Source organism: Macaca nemestrina (genome assembly GCF_043159975.1).
Source record: "Macaca nemestrina isolate mMacNem1 chromosome 8 unlocalized genomic scaffold, mMacNem.hap1 SUPER_8_unloc_3, whole genome shotgun sequence".
Lineage (NCBI taxonomy): Eukaryota > Metazoa > Chordata > Mammalia > Primates > Cercopithecidae > Macaca > Macaca nemestrina.
The window spans coordinates 1-25,935 of NW_027257567.1; the positions used below are offsets into that span (position 1 = coordinate 1).

The 25,935-nt window shown below is 47.0% G+C and overlaps 1 protein-coding gene across 6 annotated transcripts in view; it reads right to left on the bottom strand.

Annotated features, from left to right (window-relative positions):
* Nucleotides 1-276: 276 nt before the first annotated feature.
* LOC139361103 (SH3 domain and tetratricopeptide repeat-containing protein 1-like) overlaps nucleotides 277-25,935 on the bottom strand; it is a 38,619-nt gene continuing 12,960 nt past the window's right edge. Inside the window, exons 1-5 of one of the 6 annotated variants that reach the window (XM_071089586.1) lie at nucleotides 7,322-7,975; nucleotides 5,752-5,932; nucleotides 4,421-4,570; nucleotides 1,220-1,333; nucleotides 277-513 (exon numbers count right to left, since the gene is read on the bottom strand). In XM_071089586.1, coding sequence (XP_070945687.1) covers nucleotides 1,327-1,333; nucleotides 4,421-4,570; nucleotides 5,752-5,932; nucleotides 7,322-7,433 — 450 coding nt within the window. In that variant the 5' untranslated portion in view covers nucleotides 7,434-7,975 and the 3' untranslated portion in view covers nucleotides 277-513; nucleotides 1,220-1,326. The other 5 variants (XM_071089584.1, XM_071089589.1, XR_011618653.1 and 2 more) reach the window with 5 other exon arrangements.

The window sequence follows — 25,935 nt, forward strand, 5'->3', positions numbered from 1 at the left end:
TGATGAGGTTGGGAAGGGCACAAGAGAAAGGGAATGTGCCACTCAGCCTGGCACATACAGGGACCAACGAGATGCCTGGCATGTCTGGAAGGCAGAGGGCACACTGGGCGGCCCTTGTGGTCAGCAGCGGGAACAGGCAGAGGAAACAGAGCTCAGTCAGGCAGGGAGCTCTACACTGCCTGAGAGACCTCAGGCCGTGCCCCACAGCCAGACAGGGAAGCCAGTTGGGCAGATCTGCCTGCCTGGACAGGAGACCAGGAAAATCCAGTCGCTGTTTCAGCTCCTGCCCTGCAGACCTGGAGGCTGGGCTCTGGCAAAGTGTGGGTCCTGGCAGGGTGGGGGCTCAGGGGACTTACCCAGAGTGATGCTGAGTGCTAGGGCCATGTAGGCAAACTCCAAGCCATCCTGGGGCTTCTCCAGTGTGGCCAGGAGTGCCACCAGCTTGTTGCACAGCTGTAGCTGCAGCTCCGCCTTGCAGTTGCCTGTAGTCACTGCCAGGGCCAGGACCCGGTCCTACCACACAGGGAGGTGGGGTCAGGTTTCCTGCAGCACCCACCTTGCCCAGCGCCCTCCTCAGAGCTCAAACATGTGCTTGGAGCTTCCCACGCCCCAGCTACCCCTGCACCTCCACACAGCTCTGTGCTCTGGGATAACACACAGTTCAGACACCCAAGTTGGGGGCTGAAGAGTCACCTGAGGCCCATCCAGCTACACCCAGCAGCCTCAGACCAGCCTTTCCCACCTGGGCACCAGGGGTCTGACTGGGGGGAGCCAGCACTCCTCTCTGCTCTAAAAACACCACATTTATCTGTGCCCAGTGCTGAGCCACACCGTGAGCTCAGAGGAAGGGAGAAGCCGTCCCACTTCGGGGTGCAAGCAGACCTGGGCCTCCCACTGACATGCTGTGTGTCCTTTGACATGTCCCTGTGCCTCTCTGAGCCTCAGTTTCCTCATCTGGAAGATGGGGACAGAACTTCCAGCTCATGGTTGCTTGAGATCATCAGGTACAAGGGTAGAGCCATTGTCACATCCAGGCCCCAAACGTTTGTCCCGGGCAGGGGCATGGTCAATATCATTCCCGGTGTGACCACTTGGAAACTAAGCATTTGCATGGGTGGCCCCGCCTCCAGGTGGGAGGCCTCTGCCCTGCCACACCTGTGCCTCAGCCCTCCAGGTGCTCCCCTGAGGCCCACCCACATCAGCCCACAGGCCAGCTCACCCGGTAGAAGGACACGGCTTTCTCCCGCTCCCAGGCCCCATTGAAGAAGATGTTTCCAGCTGCCTCAAACAGCTCCAGCCCCAGGTTGGGGTCGCCTGTGTACAGGATCACATTCTGTGCCACCTGAAAGGAGACAGAAGTTCCCTCAAGACCCAAATCTGGCGAGGTGGCCACGCCCACCTTTGCAAGCCTCCTTCCTCTCACACACTACAGGTACACCTGAGCATTTTCCAGACCCTGTGCATTAGGGCTGCCCCCACCACTGGCATGAGGACAATGAACTGATGCACCTGAGTGCCAGGAGGTGACTGAGCAGCTGCAGCCCAGGAGCCCGACACCTGTGAATCCTACCACCAGGGCTAGGCCTAGCCCACTTCCCCTGCACTCAAACCAGTCTCCGTGGCCCCCAGACTGCTGGGAGCCCATCCCTTGGCTCCTTTCTGGGTTGCCACATCCCTGCCACATCAACAGTGTTTGTGGGTGGGCCTGGTCCCCTCTTGGCCATGAGCTCTTGATCCCTCTCCTCAGCTCAAGGAGGTATATAGCAGGTGCTCAATCATGAAAGCTTCACCAGGCTTGTGGGCTTCACAATTTGTTCCAGATCACACTGTGTTTGGGAAAGCCTCTGAAAACAGCCACTATTATAGATTCATTTTGTCAGGAGATGTGCCACGTGTCGCTTGGAGCAAGTTCTTCTGTGTGTTAACTGAGTGGTCACATTATTTGAGCATGTGCTGTACACCAGCAGGTGCTGGGCACTGTGAGGGGCCGCGCCTCTGCCCTCAGGGAGAAGATGCTGGCCACTGGGGGAGGATGTGCAGGAACCAGTTGGAGGGAGGGAAAAGGCACACAACAGGTGCTCAGCAGTGGCTTAGGAATGAGTGGATGGATGGATGAATGGATGAGGAGATGTAGACACATGGATGGATGGATGGGTGTGTGGATAGATTAATTTTGGGATGGATGGATGGATGGATGGATGGATGGATGGATGGATGAATGGATGGATGGACGGATGGGTGGGTGGATGGATGGATGGATGCACGGATGGGTGGGTGGGTGGAATGATGTGTGTATGTCTGCATGTATGTATGGGTGGGTAGATAATGCATGGATGGGTGGAGGGTAGATGATGTATGTGCATATTGATGGCTAGATGGTGGATAGACGAATGTATGGATAAACCAATGGACAGATAGATGAATGGAGGGATGGATTAATAGGTAGATTAGTGGGTGGATGGATGAATGATGGATGGATGGATGGATGGATGGGTGGATGGATGATGCATGGATGGAAGGACGAACAGGTGGATGGATGGATGATGGATGATGGAAGCATGGATGGATAATGGAAGCATGGTTGGATGATGGATGGATGGATGAATGGATAAATGGATATGTGGATGGATGATGGATGGATGGAAGGATAAACAGGTGAATGGATGGATGAATGAAGGATGAATGGACGGATGGATGGATGAACAGGTGAATGGATGGATAGACGGGTGAATGGATGGATAAAAGGATGGAAGAATGATGGATGGATGAATGGACAGATGGATGGACACATGGATGAATGGACAGACAGATGATGGATGGATGGATGATGGATAGATGGATGGATGGATGATGGATGGATGGAAGGATGAACAGATGAATGGATGGATGATGGAAGGATGGATGGATGAATGGATAAATGGATAGATGGATGAATGATGGATGGATGAAAGGATGAACAGGAGGTGAGTGTGATGGATGGATGAATGACGGATGGATGAATGGTGGATGGATGGAAGGATGAACAGGTGGATGGATGGAAGGATGAACAGTTGGACGGATGGAAGGATGAACAGGTGGATGGATGAAAAGATGAACAGGTCGATGGATGGAAGGATGGAAGGATGAACAGGTGAATGGATGGTTGGTGGAAGGATGAATGGACGGATGGATGGATCAACAGGTGAATGGATGGATAGACGGGTGAATGGATGGATGATGAATGGATGGATGATAAAAGGATGGATGGATGAATGGACAGATGGATGGATGATGGCTGGATGGATGATGGATGGATGAATGGATAAATGGATGGATGGATGGATGATGGATGGATGGATGGAAGAATGAACAGATGAATGGATGGATGATGGAAGGATGGATGATGGAAAGATGGATGGATGATGGGAGGATGGATGGATGAATGAATGGATAAACGGATGGATGGAAGGATGAACAGGAGGTGAGTGTGATGGATGATAGAAGGATAGATGGATGATAGATGGATGGATGGATATATCAATGAATGGATAAATGGATGGAGGGATGAATGATGGATGATGGAAGGATGGATGGATGAATGGACGAACAGGTGGATGGATGGTGGCTGAATGAAGGGATGATAAAAAATGGATGAATGATGGATGGACGGATGGATGGATGGATGGATGGATGAATGGAAGGATGAACAGGTGAATGGAAGGATGAACAGGTGAATGGAAGGATGAACAGGTGAATGGATGGATGCTAAAGGAAGGATGGATGGCTGGATGGAAGGATGAGCAGGCGAGTGGATGAATGATGGAAGGATGGATGGATGATAGATGGATGGATGGATGATGGATGAATGGATGGATGGAAGAATGAACAGGTGAATGGATGATGGAAGGATGGAAGAATGGATGGAGGGATGGATGGATAGGTGAATGGACGGATCATGGATGGATGGAAGATGGTTGGATGGATAATGGAAAGATGGATGGAAGGATGGACGAACAGGTGAATGGATGGACGAAGAGGTGAACAGAAGAATGATGGATGGATGGATGGATAGAAGGATGAACAGTTGGATGGATGATGGAAAGATAGATGGAAGGATGGATGGATGGACAAACAGGTGAATAGATGGACGAATAGGTGAATGGGTGGATGGACAGGTGAATGGATGGATGATAAAAGGATGGATGGATGATAGATGGATGGATGGATGGAGGGATGGATGATGGATGGATAGATGGATGGATGCTTGGAAAGACGAACAGGTGAATGGATGGATGATGGAAGGATGGATGGATGGATGGATGGATGGATGATGGATGGATGGATGGAAGGATGAGCAGGTAAATAGATGATGGAAGGATGAATGGATGGGTGGATGGAGAGTGAACAGCACAGGGGTCCTCCTGCATCCCTTGCCACTCACCTGGATGTACAGGTCCACCAGCTCGCTCTGCCGCAGGATGTAATAGATCTTCCCTGCTTGCAGCCAGGCATGCGCCTCCTTCTCTTCCTTCTGAAGGTCAATGAAAATCCCCAGACTTCCTTGGTGTAGTCCAGAGCGGATCTGCAGGCCCTGGAATCAGACACAGGTGTCAGAACAAGGGCTCTCATCCTCCTGGAACCAGTCTGCCTCCTCCCGTGGGTCTGGTGACAGATGAATCTGGAATGTGCGGACTGGGAACGGCCCTCTTGTGTGTACAGTGTTCTGCTCTTCCCAGGCTGCTGGGAGGGCCAGGGTGAACACACATGGCATGGAAAAGATGAGGGACATCCTTCAGAGGGAATCGAGCATCATGCTGCCCTGTGGCAGGAGCAGTGTGCTAGTCCATCTCCCCTGCCTCCCAGACATGGCCTGTGTCTTCTCCAGATGCACCAGGAGCCGTTAGTGTCCAGGGGCTATCTGGGCCGATGGTTCTCAAGGTGTGCAGGCATCACAGTCACCCGGAGGCCAGTCCTTATAGCTTGCTGGCCCTGCCCCCAGAGCTTCCGGCTCCACAGGCCTGGGGCAGGCCCTAGAACTCCCACTTGCCACAAGCTCCTAGGTGACATGGATGCTGTTCTACGGGTCCAGGGACTACACTTTGAGAAGCATGGCTCTAGCACACTGGCCCATTTTCCTTCTGTGAACCTGAGACCAAGACTGGAGGCAATCTCCCGGGTCCCCATGGAATCTGGCTCCTTCCCTGCTCTCTCAGTAAGTCCGACACTCGAGGGGGTGTGACTGCAGCAATGTCACTGGGCCCTGTGGGTGGGGTGGCCAGGGCCATGGTTACCCCACCAGGTCAGGATGCTTGGGGGAAGCCGAGTACGACACATATGGGACGTGAGACCTTGAAACCCTGCCACAGGGAAGCAGGTGACACAACTGGCTCTGTCTTCTGTGGGAGAGAAGCCACAGGTGGCTGCTGTGGTCACATTTAAGGGGACAGATGAAGGCCAGGAGTGAAGATTCGGGGCAGGCAGAGGTCAGATGACAAAAGCCACCTGACCATAGTAGGAAGAACAGCCCAGAGTGCACGTACTGCCTCTGCTGGGGTTGAGATGACCTTTGACCCAACAAGGGAGGCTCAAGCTGGGACTCACGGGCCAGCAGCAGCCCTGGGACGACCCCAGGCCCACCAGCTCAAAACATCTGATGCCAAGGAACCAAATGATCAAAAGGAGAGGGGCTGCTGGGGTCCTGGGCCAGCTTCCCTGTGCCCCCCTCCCTGCCCTGCCCGCCCCCACCTCCACCACTGCAAAACCAGCCCTTACCGCTTGGTGCCCAGGGACAGGTAGAGTTGACTGATGGTCTCCAGGAGCTGCCCCTCCAGCACTTTGTCGGCCACCTTGCGGGCCAGGGAGAGCTGGAGCTCATGGTAGATGACACACTGGGCCTCACTGGGCATGACGGTGCTATAGAAGTAGCACAGCCGGTGAACGGCCCGCAACTGGCCTGGGCAGAAGACAAAATGGAAGACGTTAGTCTCCCAGCATCGAAGCGAGGCTGGCTCGGCTCTGAGGCCCCTGCGCCATGCTTGCCGCTTTCACACCTCTGTGAGCCTGGGCCCCATAGGCGGGGAGACTGAGCGCAGACAGGCCATGCACCCGTGCCAGGGCAGACGCCGAGCACACAGTCACATGGGCACACCTTGGTGCAGAGGCTCACGGTAGAGGCCGGCCTTCTTTACAACTCCCAGGGCCGAGGTCCTGGCCAGGCTCGGCCCCTGCACCAGGCCATCTATTTCTGCTTCACAAAGCCCCTCTGGCCAGGACCAGGGCCGCCTTCAGCCTAAGCTGATGAGGCCAGGGGCACAAGTAGACCCTGTCGCAGATGGAACCCTGAGAGAGCAAAGCCAAGCGTCATGTCTGCCACACACGGCATCATGTTGGGGGAATGGGGTTCAAAGCCGGGCCATGGCGTTCCCACACATGCTTCTCTCATGCAACCAGGCTCCCAAACCACACGCTCACTGGCCTCTCCCAAAGCCAGGGTGCTGGGAACGGTGGAAAGTTTCTGATTTTCTAGTGCCAGAAACATTCCGGAGATTAACACAGGAAACCAGGTACGCCAAATGGACATCTGTTACACATGCCACCCAACAACAGCTGAATACACAGTCCTCTCAAGCACCCACGGGTGCGGAGGTCACACAGCAGAAGAACAACAGAGGGAAGCATCATCAGGCTTTGAATATGTTTGAACCAGAGATGGCAAATAGGCTGCAGCCAACTGAAAACACCAGAGATTCATGGTGGCCACCTGAGGGGTTGTGCTCTTAAAAATCAAAAATTAAAATTAAAAATTAAAAAATTAAAAAAGGAAGGGGTCAAGAATCCATCAGGTCTGACTGAGATGTGTATCAGTGACTAACAACCCATATGGCAAAAGTACTCCGGTGCGCTTTGGGTACTCTCAGCTTCAGCAGTATTCAAAGGCGTGTGCTTCCCTAAGACTAAGCCACGGGAATACCCCCCTCCCCCACCAGCAACAATGCCAGGAGAAACGTCTCACATGGATTTGGCTAGAAATACAGTTGTCTTTAACAAATTAACACTGAATACATCCTGACTTATTAGAGCCTGCGAGAATGACATTCTCAATGATAACAGTTATCACTATAATCTCCAAACATCTGCAATCCTGCAAGGAGGAACTGTGACAGTGCAGGCCACATGTCCAGACTGCTTCCCAGACTGCCTGTTAGAGAATAAAAGAAATGAAACCCCCCTAAGAATGTCTTCACTCACATTTAGCCAGTTGTTCCTTTTTGTGCATCTCTGTGCTAAAATGCCCATTCTTCCCCACAGCCTGAAGTCATACGCTAAAATAAATGAGACTCACATGAAGCCAGAAACGTGCAGATGCCAAGGAAACCAACACAAACGAAATGGGCTGGAGAGTGTGGCCAGGAGGATGGTACTTCCCAGGAAGCAATTACTTCATCTCTGCCCATGAAGCAGGCAGCTGTCACTGTCCCCCAGGCCCACGCCAGCCACTCGAAGTAGGTTCTAACCAAACTACCTCCAACAATCAATGTAAATACACCACACAATTGGCTTCTGAAAGGACACCTTGTAACCAACAAGAAACTGTAAGCACAACTTTGAAAAACTGTGCAAATAAAATCCTTGGGAAGGGATCAACACTGACACATTTTGACTCAAATACTGTTTCGTGGTAGCACTGCAATAATTCACTGAAACAAAAGAATGAATGAGGAACATTATATAAATGAATATAAAAGAATGAATGAAGAATGAACATTATATAAATGAATGTTTATATAGGAATCAGAGGAAGCATGACTAATCATTTAAAGAAATAGGTCAAGAAACTGCTAGGTTCAGATGCTACCGTGAGACACTGTCAGGGCCTTAGGCAAATTCACTTCTCTTGGTCCTGTTTCTAGGTTCATCAAAAACCAGCTTTGGACTAGGGAATCTGTTGCTTTCCAATGCCTTCCTTCTGCGATTCCAGCCCAGATTTTAGGACTGCTCTCCCATTTGGTATATGAAAGCATTTTATGTGAAAGCATTTTCTATGTGTAATAGCAAGAGTACATTTCTGTGTTGAATGCGGTTTGGGACCTACTCTATGAGGCAGAATATCATCATGTAATGTTAAGCATGACGACAAGGCGCACTCTAGATAAGGATAACACATAAGACGTGGCCATACACCTGCGCGTGCCTGGCAGGGAGATGGGGAAGTCTCATTTAATGAAGCCGGGGTGCCTGTTGCACCTTAACATCCTCAGTCCACATCAAGTTCACAACGTCCTTCTGACATCCAACCACAGGTATCACATACTTTTCCACACTTTCCACCCAAGATTAAAATATGCAGAGCACTGTGATAAAGACGCCTCCATCCCCAGCATGTGGGCTCTCATTCTGTAGAATTACATACTTTCGGGGCAAAATGGTGACCAGGTTGTAGCGGCAAGCAAGACTGGGCTCCGTGGGGACAGCAGGCCCTGCAGCAGCCACCACTCCTGTCACCACAGTCTGATGCAGCTGCAGAGAAGCTGTGGCTGAGGCCATTCACTTTGTGAGAGAACCGCACAGGAGGGAAAAGCTAGGGAAGGTAGGGAAGAGGGCAATGTCAGGCTTCTGAGCCCAAGCCAAGCCATCGCATCCCCTGTGACTTGCACGTATATGCCCAGATGGCCTGAAGTAACTGAAGAATCACAAAAGAAGTGCAAATGCCCTGTCCCACCTTAACTGATGACATTCCACCACAAAAGAAGTGAAAATGGCCGGTTCTTGCCTGAAGTGATGATATTATCTTGTGAAATTCCTTTTCCTGGCTCATCCTGGCTCAAAAAGCTCCCACACTGAGCACCTTGTGACCCCTACTCCTGCCCACCAGAGAACAACCCCCCTTTGACTGTAATTTTCCTTTACCTACCCAAATCCTATAAAATGGCCCCACCCTTATCTCCCTTCACTGACTCTCTTTTAGGACTCAGCCCGCCTGCACCCAGGTGATTAAAATGCTTTATTATTCACACAAAGCCTGTTTGGTGGTCTCTTCACACGGATGCACATGACAGGCAGGTGCAGAGCCAGGGAAGGCTCTGTGATGAGAACAGAAAGGAATGCACCTCCCTGTACACACACTCGGATTTTATGACAATGTGGGTAGGGGGCTGGACTGGATGCCTGAGAACATTCCTCCAAGTTCCTTTGCTGATTTTCTAAATATTGGTGTAAAATCTGAACTCAGAAATTTTTTTTAAATCGCTTCAATCAACATCTTTGTCTGGTGCTCAGCATCATGTCTACATGATCATCTAGAAAACCAACTTCAGTTCTAAGGCTCACGTCCTCCTACAAAGTCCCAGGGATTTTACAAGGGAATGCACCTCTCATTCGCATCAAGAACACACATAACTACCATTAAAGAAATGCTTAATTTGCTTACACAATTTTTTAAACACCCAGATTTGAAATACAATAGAGAAGACAACTTTTTGATAGCTCTGCTTTGCAACAGGGAACTGCAGGTAGAGAAAATAACCTGCCCTGATTTCTAACCAGTCAACCACCTGTCTTCCCTGGCTACAGTAGGAGCAATCTTTCTGAGCTCAGGATGAAAAAGAACCCAGCTGGTTAAGGGACAGATAATCATCAGTTCTCAGCAGGCCTCCCGGGTCCCAAATCCCCATGTGATACGTGGAAGTAAAAAGCTATCAATGACCAAGCATCTGAACGCTTATCCCACCTCCCCATCTGCTTCTCCTGCCATGCAAATATAAAATTAATAAGCCTGCTATTAGAGAACAGAGTTGGTGCTGCATCTGTCTTCCTAAAATTACGGATAATTACCAGCCCACAATGGCTTCTAATCAGATTTGAGTGATCCCTTAGACAGGAAGCTAAAGTGCCTCAGCCCTAAACTGAGAAGAAAACTGAAACTGGAATGTTCTAGGTTTGATTTTTTCCCCCTTGTTCTAAAGTTGCTGTTCCCAAATCTCCTTCTACTGTCTTGTTTATAAAATGTATGAGAAACAAGGAAATTTAAAGACACTATAGAAATGGCCACTTTTTCTAGGTACAAGCTTTGTGAACATGATTTTCAGCTGCTGGGCTTTTTCTCCACAAACTGTGAGCCTGGAGTACATTTTCTCCCTCGTGGTTACACATTCAGAGCCAGGGAAAGTGGCTTTAGCAATAAAGAAGGGAGTGCAGTGAGAAGTGACCGGGCACTGAGAAGGGCAGACAGGGACTCCACCTCAGTGGCCTGCAGCATTCCTGGGCCTCGGCCTTTACTTTTCTATCTGTACAAGGGATCTAAAGGCCCGTGATTCTAGGCCACGACAGCTCTTCATACACACATACGCAAACATCACACGCCTATGTGAAAAGCTGTGACACTTGGCTGATTTCCTGAAGAAGTTATCTTGTATCATTTCTACTCAAGTACTCCACCTCCTTCCAGACAAGTATCTGAGGATGATGGCCTATCCCACAGCAATATGTGTAACCTCTCCTGCTTACGATCCCCATTCACATAGCATTTTCCAAAAGCATTTGGTGTGAAGTGACAGAAGAAAGAAGAAGAAGGTTCTTTCAGCCCATTCATTCATTCATTCATTCATTCAACAAATATTGACTGACTATCTACGTGTCAGGCACTGGTGATATACCAGGGAACATATAGTTTTGTAGGTAGAGACAGACAACCAAAAAGCATGTTCAAGAGTGATCAATGCAGTAGAGGAAATACACCAGAAAGTAGGAAAGAACAATACCCCTAGCCACCCTACACTGGGGTGATGCTAGCGTTACAAAATGGAAACAGCGGCCGGGCGCGGTGGCTCACACCTGTAATCTCAACACTTTGGGAGACTGAGGCAGGTGGATCACCTGAGTTCAGGAGTTCAAGATCAGCCTGACCAATACGGCAAAACTGTCTCTACTAAAAACATAAAAATTAGCTGGACGTGGTGGCACACACCTGTAATCAGAGTTACTCAGGAAGCTGAGGCACAAGAATCACTTGAATCTGGGAGGCAGAGGTTGGAGCGAGCCGAGGTCGCGCCACTGCACTCCAGCCTGGGTGACAGAGCAAGACTCTGTCTCAAAAAAAGTAAAAATAAAAATAAAATGTAAACAGAGAATAAGATACCAAAAGAAAGAACATGAACGATTAATTGTAACAAAAGCCTTTGTAAGCTGATACTTTCCTTCCTGGATCCTTGTACCTTACAAATGGAAAAAAACGGCGGGTAGGGGTAGCATCAAAATGATGGTGATGTTTTAAGATGGCTTTGGGTTTCAGATGTCTGACAGCCATACTCATGTACTTCAAGGAGAAAGCTCTAGCTCTATAAGCCATCTGGGCAATGGTTTAATGTCTTTTTTTTTTTTTTTTTTTTTCCAGAGGGTTTTTAAAATACAGGAAAACGTGTGTGTTTATTTGGCTGCTCTGTGCCCGCACACGTGCAAACTGTCCTAACAGGTTTTTCCGTGTTTTCCTGAATTTGCCAGCTTGCCATAAACAGGCTTCCATGTCTTAATTGTCTATAAGTAGCACAAACACCCAAAAATGCAAATCAAGACAAGCTGTCCCTTCAACTGCTGCTGCCATGATGACGGCGAGCGACAATTGGCCAAATCAATACGTGGAGACTGAAGCTGTCTGGCAGACAGCACAGGGTCCACTGCTTTTCCCATAGCATTTAAAGAAACAAGCGGAAACTGCTCTCCACACAGGACAGACACGTCCTTTGTCCTTTGAATAAATGCTGCCAATCCCCAAAATACTTTCTCCATCACACTATCTATATAGAATTCAAGTTCCTTCCAATACCATAAGTAACGCAAGTGATAGACTATGTTTAGCCATAATGACCCATTAGCATTCTTTTTCCTCTAAAATGTTGAAATAATAACATTGAGTGTGCACTCACGAGGTGCCAGGCTCTGAGTTTGATCTCGCTGAGTTCTCATTGAAATCCAGTAAGATCAGTACCATATTCTCTCATTTTTCATAGATGAGGAAACTGAGGCATAGAAAGGCTAAGTAAGTTGTCCATGGTCACAGGTTATTTAGGAACTTTTCTCCAAACTTTCAAAAGTTAACTACTGCCACTATTACAAATGAGTTTCTATTTGTTTGTTTGTTTTGGTTTCTTTTTTTTGAGACAGGGTCTTGCTCTGACCAGGCTGGAGGGCAGTGGCGTGATGATGTTTCACTGCAGCCTCGACTTCCCGGGCTCAAGTGATTCTCGCACCTCAGCCTCTCCACAGTAGCTGTGATTACAGGCATGAGCCACCACATCTGGCTAATTTTTTAATTTTTATTTTTTGTAGGGATGGGGTTTCACCATGTTGCCCAGACTGGTTCCGAACTCTGGGCTCAAGAGATCCTCCCAGGTCGGCCTCCCAAAGTGCTGGGATTACAGGTGTAAGCCACAGTGCACAGCCCTACAAATGTGACTTGTACAAAGTCAGAGCAGTGAGCAGGAAGAGAACAGAAACTTCAGTGAGTCTCCTGGCTGTTGCAACACCATATCCCTCCTCCATACCGTAATGTGTCTACACCCACCAAGCTCCTAGACGTTGAAGGCAGGCCAGCTCAGAGACGAAACAGCAGTCAAGAAAGAGAAGATGCAGACATGCGTCTTGATTTCAGCTCGAGCGTGCATCTCTCCCCTGCAGCTGCACAGGCAGAAACCAGGGGCTGTGAGTCTGAGGCAGTGTGTTTGGTTCCTGGCAGGTAATCTTTTGGGAGACCATCCCATACAATTAGTGTTACACTTCTCAAAAAGGAAGTGTGACTTTTAGAGAAAAATCTATTCCATTTGGGAGAAAGGTCTAATAAAACCCCAAAGGGTAATACAACAACAAATTAAATTCATCTGTCCAAACTGAAATTCCAAAGCCCTCTGGGCACACGGCTGCTTTTCTGAGCTAAAATTCAGCTCCAGCTGAGAAACAGGTCAACTTTCCTAAAAAGATTTCTTTTTCACATACCTTCAATAAAAATTCCTTTCCCTCACTTGTCATTTTCCAGATTTAATGGCTCTGTTGGCCTTCCTCTTATTTAGACCATGAGCACTGACTGCATGTCTGCTACGGCTGGGACTCCAAGGGAGGCACCCTAGGGAACACAGATGACCGCAGCACAGCGACACCCTCAAGGAGCACACATGGGGAAGGCAAGATGATACCATCACAGCCTTCACACACAAACGAACTTGGCATCCATACCCCGTCCCATTTCTAGAAAACAACGATGCTGAGTCAGTAACATTTACCGAACAGCCTGCAGTGTGGAGGCAGGCACGTGGGGGCTCCATGCGGGGAAGAGCACCTTCATAAGGGGGCATGCAAGCAACGTGGAGGCAGGAGACACCCCCACGCACAGGGCCAGCCCGGGGGCCTGCAGAAATGCCCATGCATCTGGGAGGACGGAGAGAGGACAAGATACTTAAATGCTCCAAAATGAATAGAAGCCTCCAAAGAAACTCCCCCAAAATGGGGCAGGAATTTACAAAAGACCAAACCGAGCAAGCGCAGTTACCTGAGCAGAGCGCCACCAGAGCGAGCCATCCAGGAAGAAACAGGGTCACTAGAAGCCTGAGCCTCTACTCCCAGCTCTGCGACTCATTCACCCTATGACCTTGGTGAAGGCTCTTAGCTTCTGTGAGCCACAAGAGAATCATGGGAAAACAGAAGATATGAAAACTGCTCTGCCTTTTTCACAGAACTGCTGAGGGAATAAAATCAGATAATGGATATTAAAATTCTCTGTGAATTACGAAGCGAAATACAAACGCATGACATCATTCTTACCATTAACAACAGCACTGTCAAATTAAGAGCAGAGTTAAGACCACAGCATTTTCCACCCCCCCGACTCCCGAGAGAAATAGTGAGTCCAGCCGATGTATTTGGGCAACCCCAGTATCTAGGCTTTGAGAGCCTCAAACAGCTCATGAACTCTGACAGTATCGCTCCAGCCCAGTGCTCACTAAGTTCTCCAAGACAGCCAACTGACAGAAAATACTACAGATTTTTCAGCTGGGCTTGAAGCCCTCCAAGCTCCCAGCACAGCTCAACAATGAAGAAGAGGTTTTCTGCCACTAGACTCAAAAGCTGGCTTTTGTAGATTCCCATAGAAAGAACATTCAAGGCCAGGCGTGGCGGCTTATGCCTGTAATTCCAGCAATTTGGGAAGCCGAGCCAGGAGGATCACCTGAGCTCAGAAGTTCAAGAACAGCCTGGCCAATATGGCGAAGCCCCATCTGTCCTAAAAATACAAAAATTAGCCGGGCATGCTGGCGGGCACCTGTAATCCCAGCTACTTGGGAGGCTGAGGCAGGAAAATAGCTTGAACTCAGGAGGCTGAGGTTGCAGTGAGCTGAGATCATGCCACTGCACTCCAGCCTGGGTGACAAGAGCAAAACTCCATCTCAAAGAAAAAAAAAAAAGAAAGAGCATTCTTTTTTGCTGATGTTAAATTTCCTGTGCTAAACACAGAGAAATCATGCAACACTGAAATCCTGAAAAACATATCATAAAAAGCATTTAGTGACTGAAAAGGTATTCAGTATAACCTGTAACAGTGAGTTCCCCTCCTCTCTCCAGCCAGATCCACTAACGCTGTGACCCTTAACAATGCTTTCACTACCAGAGAGGAAAATTAATAGGACCTCTTACCCCTCTCAGCTGACAGCTAAACCACTGCTTCTCCCTGGGCTCACTAAAGATGGCCTTTACCCAAAACCAGGCTGCAACGACCCTGTAGATGTTGACTAACAATTTCAAAATTCCCATATTCTTTGTCCACTCCTAAGGAAGATGAACTGAAGCCAGGTGTCTCCAAGTCAGAACTAACAGAGGCCTTAAACATCAGATGGCCCATCCCCTTCTTCGACAACCGGGGGATCTAAAGCTGAGCTTATGGAAGAAAACAGCCTGTTTAGTAACAAAGCGAAAACCAAAGCCTAGTCACTTAACCTCTGGTCCAGAAGTCCTGTGACAATCCAGCACCCATAAAGGATGAGTCTCCCTAACCAGAAACTCCGAAATCCACAACTTTTTCAGTGCCGACGTGACGCTCAACGAAATGTTCATTGGAGCAGCTCAGATTCTGGATCTTTGAATTCAGGATGCTCAACCAGCAAGTATAATACAAATATTCAAAAATCCAAAAATGTAAAAAAATCTGAGACACTTCTGGTTCCAAGCAGTTTGGATGAGGGATATTCAACCCGCATTTTTTTTTTTTTCCTCTAATGAAGGAAATTAAAAACGAGGCCCAAGCAAAGTCATTCAATCCATACTAAAGTCATTCAATAGTTTAATTAGTACCCATTTAAAGTTAAGTGCTACCCACAGATATTTAAAAGGATGAAAACATACATGCCTATAATCCCAGAACTTTGGAAGGCCGAGGCGGGAGGATCATCTGATGTCAGGAGTTCAAGACCAGCCCGGCCAGCATGGTGAAACTCCATCTCTACTAAAAATGCAAAAATTAGCCAGGCGTGGTGGCACACACCTGTTATCGCAGCTACTCGGAAGGCTGAGGCACGAGAATCACTTGAACCTGGGGGGAGCACGTTGCAGTGAGCTGAGGTCACACCACTGTACTCCAGCCTGGACCACAGAGCAAGACTCTGTCTCAAAAAAAAAAAAAAAAAAAAAAAGAAAATTAATTTAAATTGTGTTTTCACATGGAGCCCATGTTCCCAGAACACAAGCCCTGCTCTATGCTCCAAGGGCACACAGGGTGCCCCTTTATCTTAATACTCACCACATTCCATGGCAGGCATTGGCATGTGTCTGTCCATCGCACTAGACTTCCTGTGCATGAGGCAGGGATCATATATTATTACCTTTCTGTCCCCAATGTCTGGCCTAGAAGACACTCAGTAAATGATTACTGAACTAAGTCAGATACTAAGACATTTTAAACTTGTATTAACAAAATTGATTCAGTAAGTCTGCCAATGCAGCGTTCATACCACACAGCTTAAATCTCAACCTGCGGATTTATCTTGTGTTCTGCTAGATTATCACCTATTAACATTCAGGAGGCACCTAGTATGTGCTGGGCATTACTAATTGCTGGGGACCTAGCACTCACAAAACAACATTCCTTGTTCAAAGAGAAGTTATAGTATAAAGAGGAATAGGAGGAACAGGCTAGATTGATGAGAGAGCTAAGAAAAGGACAGGGTGCCGTGGGAAGCACCTGGTCTTGTCTGGATGGTACACAGTTAACGAAGTCTGAGTGCTTCATATAGCATAAGATCATCTCCTCCAAAGAAGCTAATGAAGCTTTGATTCCCCAGTACCAGAAGTCACCAGAAAGGTGCCCACAGCCACATGCTTAGTGTACGAAGTGTAACCAAACAAACAAACAAAGCTCCAACTTCCAGAGGCAACGGTCCAATTATGAAATCCTCTGGCTACGTTCAATTGAAATTCAAGGTATTCAAGAGGCCAATATTTAAGTGATAAATTAACCCAACCACTTAAAACTAAAGTAGTCTTTGGTTCAAGGGGTAAGGGTATACTACCTTTTACAAATTTATTAGCTCCTAATATTTACATTTAAATATGATGATGGTGTAATAATAACTTTACTGAGTAGTTACTATGTGTTAGGCACCAAACTAAGCACTTTACACACACATTTGCACGATCCTGTGAGATGATAATGACCCCTTGTCATCCCATTTCATAGATGAAAGTCAGGTTTATATAAGCTTAAAAACTTGCCCAAATGACACAGCTAGTTAGCAAAACCCAGGCAGCCTGACTCCATAGGCCTTGTTTAAAGAAGTAATATTTATAAACTGTCCAGCACAGCTGTGGTACAAACGAGAGTTCAATAAATGCCTAAAGGGTACTTCATACCCAAAATCGTTTCCCGCCAATCAAACTAGACTTACTCTGGTTCTGCACAACCAACTGTCAAATTATTGTTCCATGAAGAAAAAGTGGAATGGGTAGAGATCAGAATAGAGTGAATAACTGGTAAATATACTTGATGACAGGTAGTAACAGGATGTGGCATTTAGGCTATTTCCACATTTGTTTGCATAACACTTTTTCACAGTTCTAAAGCACAAGAACCATTCTAAGCTGGTGAAAGCATAAGGCATGTCTATGATCCAGGACTCCAATTCACTGTGGATCAGTGGATCTCAACCTTTACGGTATATCAGAACCACCTGGGGATTTTTAACAGCACTATAGCTGCGCAGGCTCCATTCCTGCAGATTCTATTTCAACTGGTCTGGAGTAAGCACGCATGTTTTTTTCACAGCCCCCCAGATGCAGCTAGGCTTGCAAACCACTGTCCAAGTTGCTCTCACACTTCTGCTCAGTTCAACACGCACTCACTGAGATTCTAAGCACGATGAATTGGGCTAAGTTAACAAGTCAGGCTCCACTCCCTAATAATATTGGCAAAGAAATCAATATCAAAGATTTATTCCAGTCCAAACCAAATAAGTTGCCGGGTGAAAAAAATGCCCTGGCATAGTTTGCCACACAAAACAACTTCCTGTATCTTCCCGGTCAGTAGCCTAGAGACTGACTCTGAGCCATGAGAATTCAGAATCAGGGGAAAATGCCAGTCTGAGGCATCTGCCACACTCCTAGCACACCCCCAAAAGCGCCCAGCTACATTTCACATCCACTGTCCTAACAGGGGTCGAAATAGGGAAGAGCAGTGCAATACAGAAAACAGAGCCTGCTGGGTGGCAAAAGGCTAGGAAATACCAGTCCTAGCCCTGCTACCAATCGCTCTGGTCACTTCTCTCTGGTCCTGGTGTGGCCAACAGTTACACAAGAGGGTGAGGCATAAAAACACAGATGTCAGGCAAGCTCCAGCATCCAAAATACATAGAAATTAAAAAGCATTAAGGTGATATCAAGGAATGTATGCCATCAACCAGAAAAGTAACTGAAATATTCCTCTTCCCTTTCTTAAGAAATCAAAAGTGGAAGCAGAAAATTGAGCAATCAGCCTACCAAGTTGACTGGGGCAACAGAATACACTCACGGATTCTGTTCACAACAGCGGGGGTGACAGACCAAAAGGAGAACGGCAGAGCGTCCCTCTCTCCTCTATACACCCATGCCACCAGCACGTGAGTGCGTCCACATGCAGCGCCCAGTCTCCTGTTCCACTGACGCCAGCGTCCACTCACCGCAAGCATAATAAGTGCCACATGTGCTATGATGCTCCCTCATCTCATCACCATAGACATCCCTGCTGGAGGTGAGTATGTGACAGATGAAAATCACGGAGGCCTAGGGAGGTTGAGACCCGCATTCCCACTGCGGTGAGGGCGTGCTTGAGAGGGACCCCACGGCTGGCCTCTCCATGCCGCTCTCCTCAGTAATCACTCCCAGACCAGAGCAGCGAGGGAGAATTTTCTTCCTCTCACTATTTTCAGCCCCTTGGCTGACACAGCATTCCCCAGAAATCTATTGAGTTCTGGCAGCTCTGAGGCCACAAAGCCATAAACGCAGGGGACACACAGCCCATCTGTCTCGAACGGGTCTTTTACTTGTCATGCTGGTCATTTCTAAGAGCAGATGGGTTAAGAAAGACTTGGCAAGTTACCACGAAATGAACCCTCCACTCCTCCCTGGGGGAAGGCTGACTAGCGAGCAGTCAGGCCGGCTTTCTTCCCCCACTCCCTGCATTCCTGTCCCTAAGGAGCCACAGACAATCCCACCAAATACAGGCAGGAGACAGCCGCCTCCTTCCTACAGCTGGAGGGGGGAAGGGTCCTCTCGGGCCTTTCTAACTGCATGAAAACCAAACTGGGAGTTGTACTGACTCGGACCTCACCCATGTTGCAGGCATGTACAACACAGGTGCCCAGTGGTATCATCAGGCAGAACTACGAATGTGCTTTCCATCGTTTTCATACAATGATTCCAGAACCGCTATCCACACAGCTCCACGTCTCACATATACGACGTGCTTCACGGATTACACAGCATGTTCTCCAAGCCCCTCATCCACTCCTCCCAGCAGCCTTATGTGATCCCTTCAGTATGCTTCCTCATCTCCATTTCTTAAGAAATGGAGTTTCTGAGGTTATGAAACCAAAACTTTCCCAAGAACATCCAGCTAGTGTTAGAACCAGGATATGAGGGCTTCTGATTCTACAACCAGTATTTGTGCCACTGTTCCACATGGGCCCCTCCAGGGATTTCTGCCTGATCTTAAAATGCAGACAGCAAATCTGTCTCTCTACAGTCCTGGGGTTCCCTATAGACAAGAAGTCAAACTTCTAACAGAAAGCTTATACTTATTTGGAAGGCTACCTGGGATATTTCTTTTAAGTTAGTTTGTTCATGTTTTGGAAAGATTGTTCCAATGGCAATGCGGGGCATGAAATGTGGAAAGGATTCCATGATGAGGCAGAGAAACAATTCGGTGGCTCTTACAACAGTTCAAATGAGGCATGAGGTGCAACTAGAAAGGACAGAGGGAAAATGCATTGGAAAGAAATGCAAAATGAAATCCACTCAGACCCAGGATGGAAAAAAGGGGATTAAGCATGATGGTGGTTTCTAGTTTGAAAGACTGATGAACACGGATGTCATTAACTACTGCAGAGTAGTATCTGGGGCCTGGGTGCACCAGTTTGTTTAACCATTCACCTGCTGAGCAGTCTCCGGGCTGTTTCCAGTTTCTAGCCTCCATAAACAATGCGGCTATGAACAGATACATAAAGGCTTTTGTGTGAACATAAGTCTTCATTTCTCTGGGATAACTGCCCATGAATGTGAGTGCTGCATCCTATGTCAATTGCACATTTAATTTTTTAAGAAACTGTCAAGCTGTTTTCCACAATGGCTGTGCCATCTTCCATTCCCACCAGCCAAGTGTGAGTGATCCCGTTTCCCCGCATCCTCACCAGCACTGGCCTTGTTACTACTTTTTATTTTAGGCTTTCTGATAGGTGTATAGTGACGTGGCTTTAGTGTGCCATTTTCTGATGGCTCGTGATGTTGAACAAATTTTCATGTGCTTATATGTTATCTGAAATGTCTCTTCAGGTCTTTTATTCATTTTCCAAGTAGATGATTTGGTTTCACTGTTGAATTTTGATAGTTTTTTATATATTATAGATATGAGTCCTTTATCAGACATCTGGTTTGCAAATAGTTTCTCCCAGTCTCTAGCTCTCCTTTTCATCATTATTTTGCATTTTACATTTTAGTCCATAATCCATTGTGAGTTAATTTTTGTGCGAGGTATGAGGTTTAGATCAGAGTTCAGGTTTTTTTCCTATGAATAATCAGGTAGCCAGTAACTTTTTTAAGAGACAAGGTCTCACTCTGTCACCCAGGCTGGAATGCAATGACAAGATCAGAGCTCACTGCAGCTTTGACTCCTGGGCTCAAGTTATTCTCCTGCCTCAGCCTCCTGGAGTAGCTGGGACCACAGGCAGGTGCCACCGTGACCAGTTAATTTTTTTAGTTTTTGTAGAGACGGGGTCTTGAGCCATTTTACCCAGGCTGGTGTGGAACTCCTAGGCTAAAGTCAACATCCCACTTATATGGGGCCAGGCAGTGGCACATGACTGTAATCACAACACGTTGGGAGGATGAAGCAGGAGAATCACTTGAACCCAGGAATTCCAGACCAGCCTAAGCAACAGAGGGAGGCCCTGTCTCTGCAAAAAATTTTAAACATTAGCTGGTCATGGTATTGTACACCTGCAGTCCCAGCTACTTGGGAGGCTGAGGTGGGAGGATCTCTCCAGCCTATGAGGCTGAGGCTGCAGTGAGCCATGATCGCATCACTACACTCCAGCCTGGGAGAAAGTGAGATGCTGTCTCCAAAAAAAAAAAAAAAAAAAAAAAAAAAAAAAAAAAAAAAAAGCTAGAGCATCACCCATATTAAAGACAGGTTTGTTTTTTTGAAAATTTAATTACAGTTATATAATGGACATGTAAAATGTCCAGTTTGAAAGCTTGAAAAATATATAACTAAGTATTCTTACCTTAAAATTCTGATTCCTACCTAAGATATCGCATACTGTTTACATAGGTATCACAATGCCTGGACAACAACTAAAAATGTGTATGAGTGAGAAAAATGAGCATGTATGCCTATTAATTGAGGTATATTTCCCCCTTATTACATAAACAAGTCATCACAGCAAACCCCTGTGACGGTATCTAAAGCAAGCCTGCAGTTTTACTTCTCTGTATTATAAAATGCAAGGCTAAAATTCAAATACTAAACATTTTCTGAAGCCAAGGGTAGTTTACTTAAAATAAATGCCTAGGGTCTATATCAAAAATATGAAAAAGCTAGCTACTTCATAGCCATTCCAATCTAAGTTCAGCTTTTTCTTTTTTAATTGACACATAATTGTGTGCTGTACATACGTATAGAGTACACATAGTGATGTCATAATACATGTAATATATGTGATCAGTGTAATTAGCATATTCACCATCTCAAACATTTATCATTTCTTTGTGTTGGTAACGTTCAATACCCTTCCTCCAATTATCTGGAACTATATATATATATCTATATATATAGATATATATATTTTTTTCTTTTGAGACAAAGTCTTGCTCTGTTGCCCAGGCTGGAGTGCAGTGGTGTGATCTCAGCTCACTGCAACATCTGCTTCGTAGGTTCAAGCTATTCTCCTGCCTCGGCCTCCTGAGCTGGGGTTACAGGCACCCACCACTATGCCCGGCTAATTTTTGTACTTTTAGTAGACATGGGGTTTTACCACGTTGGCCAGGCTGGTCTTAAACTCCTGACCTCAGGTGATCCACTCACCTCAGCCTCCCAAAGTGCTAGGATTACAGGCATGAGCCCCTGCACCCAGCCTGAAACTATATATTCTTGTTAACTATAGTCATCCTATGTTATAGAACACTAGAACTTATTCCTATCCAGCTATAATGTACAGTGGTGCAATCTTGGCTTGCTTACTGTAGCATCTGCCTCCCGGGTTGCAGTGGTTCTCATGCCTTGGCCTCCCGAGTAGCTGGGATTATGGGCGCCCGCCACTGCACCTGGCAAATTTTTGTATTTTTTAGTAGAGATGGGGTTTCACCACGTTGGCCAGGCTGGTCTTGAACTCCTGGCCTCAAGTGACCCGCCCACCTCAGCTGCCCAACAGTGCTGGGATTACAGGTGTGATCCACCGCTCCCAGCTAAGTTTTGTGTTTTTAGTAGAGACGGGGTTCACCATGTTGGCCAGGCTGGTTTCGAACTCCTGACATCAGGTGATCTGCCCGCCTCGGCCTCCCAAAGTACTGGGATGTCAGCGTGAGCCCCACGCCCAGCCAGCTGCTCTAGTTTACACCCCCCTACAGTGTGTAAGAGCTTCCTTTTCTCCATATCCTCACCAGCACTTGTTATTTTTTGTCTTTTCGATAATACCCATCCTAACAGATGAGATGATGCCTCACTGCGGTTTTGATTTGCATTTCTCTGATTATAAGCGATACTGAGCATTTTTTCACATATTTTTTGGCCATTTGTATGCCTTCCTTCAAGAAATGTCTGTTCTGTTGGGTGTGGTGACACAAACCTGTAAGCCCAGCACTCAGAATGCTAAGGCAGGAGGACAGCTTGAGCCTAGACCGGCCTAGGCAGCATAGCAAAACCCTAGCTTAAAAAAAAAAAAAAAAAAAAGAAAGAAAGAAAGAAAGAAAAAGAAATATCTGTGTCTGTTCAGCTTTTTGACCTCCAAAAATTAAGAGTCCATTTTGGAATCGGAAGACCTGCCTGATTCAGAGACAATCTGTGTTTGGTTCTACTCTGCTACTTCCTATGTGACTTTGGGAAGTTCCCTTAGCCACTTTGAGCTCAACTTCCTCAACATTAACCAGGAATAAGTAGCACCTGCCTCTGCTGGTTAACGCTGAGGACTGAAAGGAGAACCTCCACAACGCCACTTGACAATGCCACCTTGCGGAAGCCCCTCAATGCGGGACTGGTAGGATCATCTGAAGCCAAATACAACTTTCCTTTCCACTGTCCCAGGCTCACTCTGCATGCGATTAGCAAGGAATAGCGAATAAAGGAAACCAAAATAATTGCTTAATTTGTAAAAAGTGGGGGTGGTGGCAAAATAGGAGGGAGAGGAGGGGAAGGAAAAGCAGCCGGTCACAAGTTCTAGTCCAGGGCTCATCCCCGGCCTCCTCACTCAGGCAATCACCAGTCCCCACCTCCTGGGGAGGGGTACTTTCTCCGCTGGCTTCACCTACAGGAAAGGCACTGCCACAGGTGTTCAGAAACCAGGAGCACCTTGAAATGGGCAATGTGCTTTGGGTAGGAGACCTACAATTTCCCCAAAGAAACCACGGCACAAAAGTGACCCACATAGGAGGGACCAACCGCTGTAAACCCTTGGTGGCAAAAACGGATGTCATACCTTCTGTACAGGAGACACACACCCAAATAGAACTTGCCAAAATAGCAGAGAAAAAAATACAGCAGACATCCAGTGCCATTCTGTTACAGAAATATGTATATCCCAAAGCCAGGGACCTCTCTGGAACACTGTCTTTATTTCCACGTTTCATGGAAGATGTTTGAGTGCACTCACGTGTGTCTCAACAAGCTTCCAGTCCCTGCTCTAAAGCCTGTGGCTTCTCAGCAAAACCCAAAAACAAGTATCAGTTTTCCTTCCAAATGGGAAATTTCCTGACCTAGCGAAACCAGCATCAAATCCACTTATTATGAGATAGCTGATTACAGGTGAAGCCCTCTAGTCCCAGGATGACTCCCCTCCTGCAGGAGCAGGAAGGATGGGCATAGCAGTGGCCTGCCAGACCACATCTCCAGGCAGTTTGAAACCATGGCTGCTCAGGTGAGCCATGATAAAAATCAAAACCAAGTATCTCTGAAAAGTGTACATGTCAAGACCCAGACCTCGGACCAGACTCAGCCGAAATGGATGTTGCAAGGTTTGTTCAGAGACCTCCTCTCCATGCCCCCTCTCCCCGGGACCTCCCTCCTTGAACTAGGGTTCCAGGGCCAATGGACCGCTCCCTTACCTCTAGCCCAGTGCATTTTCAGGACCAGCTCCCAGACTGTACCAGACCCTGAAATGTATTCGCTGAATGCACTCTTTCTTGAAATGATCATAAATCACCTGACTATAACAACAATTGTTTTAAAAGTGTTCTCTCTCTGTCTCTCAGGAATCATGCCATGAGTTTGAGCACGCAGCTTTGCTTCTCTCTACTGCAATTCTATCACTTGCAAAATATTAACAATTACTGTGTTCACCCATAGCATTGTTGTAAAAAGCCTTAAGACCCACTTCATGTAGCCTGCCTGGAGCACAGACCCTGTCACATGGTAAATGCCCACTGAAGGTGAGTTATCTGTAGCTATTATTACCTAGTACTACAGCGAACAAAAGGAGTCCATCAGGTCTCATCGTATCACCATGAAAGGATGTCCATGTAGACTGCGGAGTGGGAGTAGGGAACTCAATGTTTATCAGGTACTATTTTGTTTTTTACAATGTGTACATGTATCTTTGTAGGTACACTGGAAAAGATCTGGAAGGAAATACACCCAGTGTTAATAGTGACTCCCCAAAGACACATTCATCCAAACACACAGGAGAAAAACACTCACTATCTTTCTGTCTTCCAAATCATTTGAACTATTTTCAATAAGCATCTATGGCTTTTGTAAAGTTTTTGAAAGGAATTTATTGCATTTTTTTCTAGAGAAACAAGCAGGAGCACGAAAAAGGTGGAAACAGAAGGTAAAATGGAATGGGACTCAATGGAATTGAGTCCCAGCCAGGCTCAGCAGGCTCATGAACCACGCACCTCTCACTACAACTCAACACCAGCTCTCTCTTCTCTTGGTCCAATGGCCCAAGACTTAGAGATAAAATGTTTATTGTGATCACATCAATCACACCAAGGAGCTTGGAACCACCCTTTCAAACTCCTCTCGTTGTGTGTACCTGCCCGGGGCTGTTAGCTTTCCTCCTGTGTCTTTGGCTGGCCTGTAATCCCCTAGTGGTGGAAATGCACCCTGACACTTAGCCATCATCCCCACAACACTCAGCACCGCATAGAGACCAGGGCAGTGATGCCCACTCGGACTGTGATTCTACTTATAAAGCAAAGGACCAGGGGCCAGATGCGACTTGTCTTTGGTAACTCACCAGCTGTTGCTTGAACCAGAACAAAGCCACGTCTCCTGATGCCCAGAAAAGAGCTAGTGCCTGTCCCGCTAGAAACGTGGTGAAAATGTTTTGCTTGCTGTGAAAAGACGCACTACTGGAGAAGATGGGTGCAACTTCTCATGGAGCCACTCAGCCCAGATCACCAGGAAACAAGGTAGCCGGATTAGACCCTCAGCCCAGATCACCAGGAAACAGGGCAGCCGGATGAGACACTAAGCCCATCCACTGGAAAGGAAATCTAGCTGGGCAGTAGAAGGAAATTCACACAGGTTAGCCCGGCCCAACGGCAGCAACAACATGAACAAAACAAAAAATACCTGACTGGAAAGCCATAGCCTGGCTAGCAAATTCAAAACAGAGCCACAATCCTAGCAGCACATATCACTGCAACACAGAGCTTCAGTCAGTGTGCGCACACTTTAAGTAGAAAGGTAAAATGTCCATGTTTTTGGAACAAAGGGCTATTTTTATGTGTGTGTGTGATGTCAGAAGAAACTGTTGGCAAGGAAATAGAAATAGGCGCCCTTACACATTGACAGTGAGATAACGGTATGGCCCTAACAGAAGGGAATCGAGCAACACCCATCAACATTTAAAATGCGCAGAACCCTAGACCCCACAATTCCATTTCTAGCAATGCACCCTATAAATATATTGATGCAAATATGCAAGAATTATGTACAACTCAGCATTGATTAATCCAAACGGTTGGGAATAACCTAAATATTTACCAGTGGGGAAGTGGTGGAGAACACTGTTTATCTTA